The 10,169-nt window shown below is 37.4% G+C and overlaps 1 protein-coding gene across 1 annotated transcript; it reads left to right on the top strand.

Annotated features, from left to right (window-relative positions):
* The first annotated feature begins 2,560 nt into the window (after nt 1-2,560).
* Nucleotides 2,561-10,169, top strand: hddc2 (HD domain containing 2). Its single transcript, XM_060915829.1, has 6 exons — nt 2,561-2,643; nt 4,753-4,874; nt 5,052-5,154; nt 5,275-5,343; nt 5,457-5,595; nt 9,569-10,169. The coding sequence occupies exons 1-6, from the start codon at nt 2,599-2,601 to the stop codon at nt 9,709-9,711; spliced, it is 621 nt and encodes a 206-aa protein (XP_060771812.1). The 5' UTR covers nt 2,561-2,598; the 3' UTR covers nt 9,712-10,169.

The following is a 10,169-nucleotide window of genomic DNA, read 5'->3' as shown; positions in this document are numbered from 1 at the left end:
CGCTACAGGTGCATCAGGACAAAGACAAATCGATTAAAAAATAGCTTCTTTCCAAAAGCCATAACCGCCCTGAACTTGGATATGCTCTGACTTTATAGTCTATTTACTTTACTATTTTACTATTTACTAATTTATAATATGCAGTACTTTTATAAGGTGACTCTCTCTATGCAATACTTTTATAATGTGCAATACCTCACTCCATAATGTGAAACGCAACGCATTCACCTCAGGACTGTGCACCTTACACACAGCACATACACCTCAAGTCTGTGCACCTTACCTTACTTGCAATACTTCATAATGTGTAATATTTTATCTTATAATGTGACTCTCTCGTGCAATAATTTATAATGTGACTGTCTCTGCACAATACTTTATATGCGCAATACCTCACTCCATAATATGTAACACAACACATACACCTCAGACTGTGCACCTTACCCCCCTTACCCCCCCTCCCCCCCTCTACACACTGTTTGCACTGTTATTGGAGATGCTTTAATCTCATTGTACATGTATATAGTGACAATAAAGGCATTCTATTCTATTCTATTTCCACATATTTGCCAAGCTAGAGTTACTTTACTCAAGTAGCTACCTAGAGTTACTAGAGCGGCGGCTACAATTATCAACAGTCCATAATTATCGACGCCTTTTCAGATTTACCAATTAAAAACAATTTTACAAAAGTGAGTTTCAGTTACAACAGTTATCAATGGTTAATTAATCAACCAGAAGACCCCCCCTCACCCTTTGATCTTGTCTGATGACACAGCTCGTTACTTGAGATGGAATTTTTTTCAGCATGATCAGCAAGTTGAGAAAAAACCCGGATGTTATCATCGCAGGTAAGCATGGTGGTAAGCATGATCATGGACATGTTTTTACTGATCAAATTCACCGATATTTCATGATCTCCTTGTCGAAACCTGCTTCGTTTCTTACTCTTTTATTTGACAGTCACCATTTTATATATAAATGCACATTTGAAAAGTCAAATGATGTTTCAATAATAGTGATCACTTTCACTGGTGTCCACCATTCCACCCTGTGGAATTAAGTGACATTTACAACTGTTATGTATTGATCTTTGTGTAATATTGTTGAAGTCGATTAAGTACTTTTTTTTTTTAAAAAGTGCTATGATTCATAACAGCGGCACGGTGGTGTAGTGGTTAGCGCTGTCGCCTCACAGAAAGAAGGTCCTGGGTTCAAGCCCCGGGGCCGGCGAGGGCCTTTCTGTGTGGAGTTTGCATGTTCTCCCCGTGTCCGCGTGGGTTTCCTCCGGGTGCTCCGGTTTCCCCCACAGTCCAAAGACATGCAGGTTAGGTTAACTGGTGACTCTAAATTGACCGTAGGTGTGAATGTGAGTGCGAATGGTTGTCTGTGTCTATGTGTCAGCCCTGTGATGACCTGGCGACTTGTCCAGGGTGTACCCCGCCTTTCGCCCGTAGTCAGCTGGGATAGGCTCCAGCTTGCCTGCGACCCTGTAGAAGGATGGAGCGGCTAGAGATAATGAGATGAGATGAGGTTCATAACAGAATGGAATGCTTAAAGAGTATTTGGAATCCGATTACAATAATTATAATTAGACCAGAATTAGTTTAAAATATAAAAGTTTATAATTCCCAGCATATAAAAATTTCATGCTTGTCATCATGTAATTTTTGCAGTTTGTAAATATCTACCACATATTACAATATCAGTCGATATTTTATATTTTGGTTCGAGGAATGACATGCGACCTTGGATTTTCATGCGATTACAATGTTAATTGCCTGTTGACATTTATTGGTAAACTATAAAACTAGAAATTAATACAAACAGCAACGAATGATTCACAAAATGTGATCTATAAAAATACTTAGAAAGTGTGTAGAAAGTGGAGCAAAAAGATTTTCTGACACAGGTTATCAGTTCATTTGTTTACAAACATTAGAATTACTTCCTTATTTACATAAGCACCGACATCAATATATTTATATAAAATATATTTTGTACTAAATATAAAAGTCTATATAAAACAAATTTTAAATAAAAACTATGTTTTGTTAATACCACATACCGATTAATTTTTACAAGGTATCAATACTTGTGGAACAGTGTCACGTGATCTGATACACTAAGTAATCAGGAATCAACTCATTCCCCCCCCCCCCCCCAGTGGAAGTTTGAGTAATTATTCATGCACAATTTCCGTATTGAAAGTCTTTTCTATTTTTGCAATGGCCAAAAGATCGTTAATGTGTCCATTGTAGCCGTCGCTCTAGCCAAAGTCTTTAGCTTTACAGTTACTTTAACTTTAGCTTAATAATAACAGTACAAACACTGGCTTATTAATACATTTCCCCTTAACGTGAATTAAATGTTTTTGGCAGCAATATTTGGTTTCAGAGAAACCACAATAATGTCATCAAAATGCACAAGCCGTCTAATAACAGAATATTCATGTACTGCCATCTAGTGGTCTGTTTAAGTTAATACGGCGTGACGTCAGGGTCTACGTCCCCGATACGTCCTGCGCATGTGCATCCTTTTGACGCATGCGCACTCAGATACCGGCAGCCTTTGTATTTTACTTGGTCAGTAAGCAACATGGAGAGTATGTTACGGTTCATGAAACTTGTTGGACAGTTAAAGGTAACGCATTTATTTAGTTTATTTAAAAGCTCTTATTTAAACAAAAAGGTATTTCATTAGGTGTGTTTTTAAGGATCATTTTCACGATTGTTTGTTGATATTTTAATTGTATGATACTGTCACTTGATCAGGATCAGAATCAGAATCAGAATTATTAATCATGTTTATTGACACACACACAAAAGGAATTTGGTATCTCCCTGGCGATACAGAATATGTATGTGGCATGTACAATATGGACATTACACAATATAAATATATATGCAATCTGCAGTAACTATTATAACTTATATACAATCTGCATCATATACAATCTGTCTAAAATATCTGTATTATACAGTATCTATCTTTAAACTAAGTATCTATAAATAGATGTTATATATTATAAAATATCTAACAATTATTCCACGAAATCTAGTCATACATGAGCTGATAGCCGACGAGGCGTGTAGCGCCGAGTTTGGCTATAAACCATGGGTGATGAGATTCAGTGGAATAACTATTTTATTCTATCCGCATTCACTGGATTTTAAGAGACAGTATTTTTTTTTGTGCAAAATCGATAAATAAATTTTTTTTTAAAAAACGCCAGACAAAATCATTTACGCTTAGACGGACTTCTTAAAAACCTATCGATGGCTGCACAAATGTACTTTCGTGGTGTTTTTTGTTTTGTAGAAAGTGCTGTCGTGCTGAAGTATAGAATAGCTTTAGACATTTATTTAATTCTTCCTTAGACATTTCAGTTATGCAGTTTTCTAATTTCTTCGAGCTTTTGAACCAGTCGAAAAAAAATTCAACAAATTTTAATGCTTAGAGATGAAGAATGTAAACAAACCGGTGAAATGACAGTAGCAATTTGTGAAAAATGCGATAATAATAATTCTTGAAAAATGAAAAGGATACTTTCATTCCATATTTTGTTGCTTTTTTTGTATTTTTTGGAATTTTGTTTTCAAGTAGTTTTCAGTTGGTTCAGCAAAACGCTCTGCCATTTTGTTTTTCTCGACTCACAGTATATGAGCTGATAGCCAATCAGAGTGCGTGATTGCTCATCTCCAGCAAATGTGTATAGAATAAAATATTTTTATACATAATATTATCAGTATCTATAATATACAGTATACAGCGGCAGGTCCAGTGGTTAGCACTATTGCTCCTGCTTTGAACCTCGTGGCTGACAGGGGCCTTTCTGTGAGGAGTTTTCATGTTCTCCCCATGTCTCTGTGGGTTTTCTCTGGGTGCTCCAGTTTCCCCCACAGTTTAAAGACATGCATATTAGATAAAATACCCAGCCACTGGGATTGCACAAGCCAGTGCATACTTAATGCCAATCCCAAGCCTGGTTAGATTGGGGAGGGTTGTGTCAGGAAGGGCATCCGGTGTAAAAACCTATGCCAAATCATGATGATCTGCTGTGTTGACACCAAATGAGAGCAGCTGGGAGAAGAAGAGGTTTGAATGAGTGGGTCACATTAAAAAAAAAAACCCCAGTATAAACCCAATAGAGCATTACAGACACAGTTAAAAAATGACTACTCCTGAATACAGTTGGCTCTCTACCTTTATGTGCGAGGGTGTATAAATGTAATGTAACTGTTACAGGGCCCTGTACAAGCAGGCCAGAGACACACCAACTAAGGAAATCGGAGTAGCTAAGAGAAGCTACACTGATAAGCTGTAAAACAGGTTTTGTGTGGAGAGGCCTGCAAGACATTACTAGCTACAGGAGACCATCATTACTTATACTGTTATCTTTTTATCTTTGAAAGACAGGGTGGGTTAGTCCTACTAGCACCTGAATTAAGCATGTCATCATCACACCTGTGATGATGGCATGCTTAATTCAAATGATTTAAATACAGCCAGAGTAATAAACAGAAGCTCTCTGTTACTGTGAGAATGATCACTCTTGGATCACTATTGAGTACTGGGATCCATACTCAATGTATATGTTTTACATGTATAAAACATGTAAAACATTATACATGTTTTTATACAGGGATGTATGGATCCCAGTACTCAATAGTGATCATTCTCACAGTGTATACACTGTGTGTATGTGTGAGATTTTTTTTTTTTCTATTCTTAAAATGCCCTTTGTTTCAGCGTGTTCCGAGGACTGGTTGGGTTTACCGGAACATTAAGCAACCCGAAAGTGTGTCTGATCACATGTATAGGATGGCGATGATGGCACTAACACTCCAAGACCCCAGTATAAACAGAGAGAAGTAAGTGAGCACACACTCACTTCTGTTTAATTAATTGGAACAGTTAATCCACTGATTAATGAACTGAAGGAAAAAAAAGCAAAACAACCCTGGTCGAGCTGAAGCTCTCAATGTACAGAATAGTACATTTCTAATCCAAACTTCTAACATGTTTGGATGTTTTTTCTGCCATTCTAGATGCATGAAGATGGCTTTAGTTCATGACCTGGCTGAGTGCATTGTAGGAGACATTGCTCCAGCCGACAACATCAGCAAAACAGAGAAACACCGAAGAGAAAAGGTGCAGATTTAAATCTTTAATTTTGAGAATACTCAGTCACTTTGCTTCCCATGATAGTAAATCATGAGCCACACTTTCTCTTTCCAATCTGCTCCAAATATCATTGTTCTACTTTTTCAGGAGGCGATGATTCACATCACAGGCCTGCTAGATGAAGATCTGCGTAAGGAGCTGTACCAGTTGTGGGAGGTCAGTTTTTGCCCTCAAGCAAAGCACTGCTGAGAAATCTGTACACCAACCACTACCGGCGTACTGTTGACCATTACTGTGATGACTGCAGCCCTGTTTGTCTCTTTGTACAGGAGTATGAGAGTCAGTCGAGTCAGGAGGCCAGGGTGGTGAAAGAGCTGGACCAGCTGGAGATGGTCCTACAGGCTCATGAGTATGAGGAGCTGGAGGGTAACCCAGGTCGGCTGCAGGAGTTCTTCAACTCCACTGAAGGTTGCATCATGTTCCATGTCAATCATGCATTAGACAGTTGGTTTGGGTTTTTTTTTTTTCAGTGCATAATCGTAAACTATACATAATCTAACCAACATAATTTTAGTTAAATTTTAGTAATCAAACTAACATGTTCATGTTTACAAAATACAGATGAGTCACGGAATACGGATTCATGGAAAATAAAATAAAAAATACAAAGCACATATCTTTTATTCATGGATATGTGGTCTTTTCCGTGAAATATAAAAAGTTAAAATTACGGTGGTGCTTGAAAGTTTGTGAACCCTTTAGAATTTTCTATATTTCTGCATTTTATGACCTAAAACATCAGGTTTTCACACACATCCTAAAAGTAGATAAAGAGAACCCAGTTAAACAAATGAGACAGAAATATTATACTTGGTCATTGATTTATTGAGGAAAATGATCCAATTTTACATATCTGTGAGTGGCAAAAGTATGTGAACCTCCAGGATTAGCAGTTAATTTGAAGGCGAAATTAGAGTCTGTTGTTTTCAATCAATGGAATGACAATCAGTTGTGAGTGGGCACCCTGTTGTATTTAAAGAACAGGGATCTATCAAAGTCTGATCTTCACAACACGTTTGTGGAAATGTATCATGGCACGAACAAAGGACATTTCTGAGGATCTCAGAAAAAGCGTTGTTGATGCTCATCAGGCTGGAAAAGGTTACAAAACCATCTCTAAAGAGTTTGGACTCCACCAATCCACAGTCAGACAGATTGTGTACAAATGGTGGAAATTCAAGACCATTGTTACCCTCCCCAGGAGTGGTCAACCAACAAAGATCACTCCAAGAGCAAGGCGTGTAATAGTTGGCGAGGTCACAAAGGACCCCAGGGTAACTTCTAAGCAACTGAAGGCCTCTCTCACATTGGCTAATGTTAATGTTCATGAGTCCACCATCAGGAGAACACTGAACAACAATGGTGTGCATGGCAGGGTTGCAAGGAAAAAGCCACTGCTCTCCAAAAAGAACATTGCTGCTCATCTGCAGTTTGCTAAAGATCACGTGGACAAGCCAGAAGTCTATTGGAAAAATGTTTTGTGGACAGATGAGACCAAAATAGAACTTTTTGGTTTAAATGAGAAGCGTTATGTTTGGAGAAAGGAAAACACTGCCTTCCAGCATAAGAACCTTATCCTGTCTGTGAAACATAGTGGTGTTAGTATCATGGTTTGGGCCTGTTTTGCTGCATCTGGGCCAGGACGGCTTGCCATTATTGAAGGAGCAATGAATTCTGAATTATACCAGCGAATTTTAAAGGAAAAATGTCACGACATCTGTCCATGAACTGGATCTCAAGAGAAGGTGGGCCACGCAGTGGGTCAATGACCCTAAGCACACAAGTCATTCTACCAAAGAATGGTTAAAGAAGAATAAAGTTAATGTTTTGGAATGGCCAAGTCAAAGTCCTGACCTTAATCCTATCGAAATGTTGTGGAAGGACCTGAAGCGAGGAGTTCATGTGAGGAAACCCACCAACATCCCAGAGTTGAAGCTGTTCTGTACGGAGGAATGGGCTAAAATTCCTCCAAGCCGGTGTGCAGGACTGATCAGCAGTTACCGGAAACATTTAGTTGCAGTTATTGCTGCACAAGGGGGTCACACCAGATACAGAAAGCAAAGGTTCACATATTTTTGCCACTCACGTATATGTAGTATTGGGTCATTTTCCTCAATAAATAAATGACCAAGTATAATATTTTAGTCTCATTTGTTTAACTGAGTTCTCGTTATCTACTTTTAGGACTTGTATGAAAATCTGATGATGTTTTAAGTCATATTTGTGCAGAAATATAGAAAATTCTAAAGGGTTCACAAACTTTCAAGCACCACTGTATATAGTAAATTAATAAAGTAAACATACAAATGTAGGTAAAATATTTTTATAATGAACTTTGACAGTCTAAACATTTAATTGTTTTAGATTTCTAAATTTGTTTTTTACGGAGATTACAATTCTGGCATCTCGGATGGAACCATTTCCTGCAGTTTGTACAATTAAACATAAATCCATATTCTGGCATCCTGCATGTGCAATAAAGTTTTATTAGCTCATCTGGCTATAAAATGAGCTATTGCCATGGCGTGGCATCCGTCGTCCACAATTCAGTTAAATTGTATCTCCTCTGTTAATTCTCCACAAATTTCCGTTCCAATTGTTTTGTTTGAAAACAATTCATCACTGCACAAAACTCGGTTCATTGTTTTATCAAATTTTTTGCTAACGGGTTAGTAATTAAGCCACATGAACGAATTTTCCAGGCCTCTTACTAGAATTGTATCTCCTCTGTCATTTCTCATCCGATTCCTGTTCTGATTTGATGTTTTCAGTTGATCTTCCCTCGGGGAACGCAACTTGGTAGTTTGTTTGTTGATTTTCCTGTTGTAAACATTGTTTTCAACTTTTATTTTTAGTTAAATCGTGTCTCCTTCAATTCTCAATGGATTTCAGTTTTGATTGTTTTGTTTGAAAGAACTAGTCATTCTGCACAGCACTTGGTATTGTCAATTTTTTGCTAACAAACTGCTAATTAGGTCAACTTCACAAATTTTTGAACTTTATACTAGTATAAAGTTTGATACTTTTATCTCCTCTCTCATTTATGCAAATTCAGTTCTGATCAATGTTTTGCATAGATCTTCCCTTGGGGAACAAAATTTAGTTGATTTTTCCTGTTTTAAACAATTTGTCATGGAGGCTGGTCCTCTCTCACACTGTCACATTTCAGTTCTGTTTGATGTTTTGGTCGTCATGGTTGTTTTGATGGCAGGTCAGATGAATTGCTACGTCCTTGATGTTCTGATTTCATAAGTAAATTATGTAACTTCATCTCGCTTGTATTCACAGAAAATAAAAAATATAGTACAAAGCACAGAGCTTTTATTCATGGATATGTGATATTTTCCGTGAAATATGGTTAAAATTAGTCAATTAATAAACCTGCAAACTACGTAAACTTCACCTCTTTTGGAAAAAATGGTATTTCAGAGTTGTGTTCTCTGTGCATTATTATTATATGTTCCACATCTCTTATTGAAAGACTCGTCTGCCGATTAGTGAGTATTGGCTCGACTTTATCTGGCGCTTCTACCACCATCAAAATTCTACCGCTTCTACCGCTACAAGATCAGCAGATACGTACCGTCACCAAGGAGACAGTCTTTGTGATCTCTTTGTGACATCATGGTAGTATAGGCAGATACCGTCACCATGGAGACGATCTTTGTGACGTCCGTGTCATTGTTCCATAGACTTGTAGCAACATCCATAAAATTAACCATCCGTGATACTACATCATCCGTATGAAATCCATAACCAATTTGTAATATACTGAAATGTCAGTGACTAGTCTGTAAATTACTAGCAATCCGTGATGCATCCGTATTAAAATCCGTAACCACTCCACATATTTTGTATCTTTTTAAAAAAAAATATTTCTATGAATCCGTAGTCTGTGACCTGTCCGTATTTTGTCAACCACCCTAACATTTTAACAGAATGATCATGTCTCAAAAAACTGCATTCTAAAGAATTATGTACACGATATGTATATTTATCTTTCTTTTTCTCCCAATACTGTATTAATATCATAAACTGTCAAAAGTTGGGGTTTTACTCTTGGATATGTTTATTTTCAGATATTTTATTGAATATTTTATATATTTACACTACAAGATAAGAAAAGCTCAAGACACTGACACTGAGATGAACAGCTTTTTATGGAATCCTAAACTTCAGATGTTTTCTTGTGCTAAATATCTTCATCAGTATCACCCACTTAATTCGGTAGACATTATTGAGGGTTACTACTAACAACTATTCATTTAAAAGTCTTAGTAAACCGTGAAAGTGCGACTGTGATATGAAAAATTCAGCTGTAACGCTTCTCTAATTGAAATGAAGTCCATGTACTGAAAGCACAGTTTTCTGTTTATCACAGGCCGTTTTCATCATCCAGAAGTCCTAGCACTGGTGCAGAGCATAAACAAGGAAAGAGCAGGTCATATGACCAAAGCAGCAGAGACTGGATCAGAGAAACCAGCAGAACAGACCCACCCCACGGCAACGACAGTCTTCTCATGATGTGTTGGTTAAACATCAGGATATACTGGACAGTTTTATAGTTCGTTTTCATTCTCACCAACCAGGATCCACCTGGAAACAAAAATACTGTTCGGTGTAATCATGTTGGCATATCTTCAGAGTGTATTTTGTATAACTTCTCTGTCTCCATTATAAGTAGTGAAATGATACTCCTAGACATTAACAGACATAAATGAATAGTGTCTGGGTTACCATGAAAAAGAAAGCAAAAGAAATGAGATGGTGCAGGAAATCATGGCTCATCTCATTTTATGTGCAAGCACACTGGGAGGTTTAGTGAGATAGAGTGGACTACTAACACCTGGATGATGTACGAGAAACAGTGTTGTAGTGAAGTCACTAAACCTCAAGTCTGAGTCCAGTCTTGAGTCCCTGGTGTTCAAGTGTGTGTCAAGTCCAAGTCATTAAAGAAAATTTTGAGTTGAGTCCAAGAACAA

This window comes from Neoarius graeffei, chromosome 3 (genome assembly GCF_027579695.1).
Source record: "Neoarius graeffei isolate fNeoGra1 chromosome 3, fNeoGra1.pri, whole genome shotgun sequence".
NCBI classification, from domain to species: domain Eukaryota; kingdom Metazoa; phylum Chordata; class Actinopteri; order Siluriformes; family Ariidae; genus Neoarius; species Neoarius graeffei.
Note: the sequence above shows the minus strand (reverse complement) of the source record. Positions and strands in the feature narration are given on the sequence as shown.

What these genes read in the sequence shown, in the direction of transcription:
- hddc2 (XM_060915829.1), top strand. Translation starts at nt 2,599, where the DNA reads ATGGAGAGTATGTTACGGTTCATGAAACTTGTTGGACAGTTAAAG. An exon ending in AACTTGTTGGACAGTTAAAG is followed by an intron (nt 2,644 to 4,752) that starts GTAACGCATTTA and finishes CCTTTGTTTCAG; the next exon opens with CGTGTTCCGAGGACTGGTTG. An exon ending in AGAAACACCGAAGAGAAAAG is followed by an intron (nt 5,155 to 5,274) that starts GTGCAGATTTAA and finishes CTACTTTTTCAG; the next exon opens with GAGGCGATGATTCACATCAC.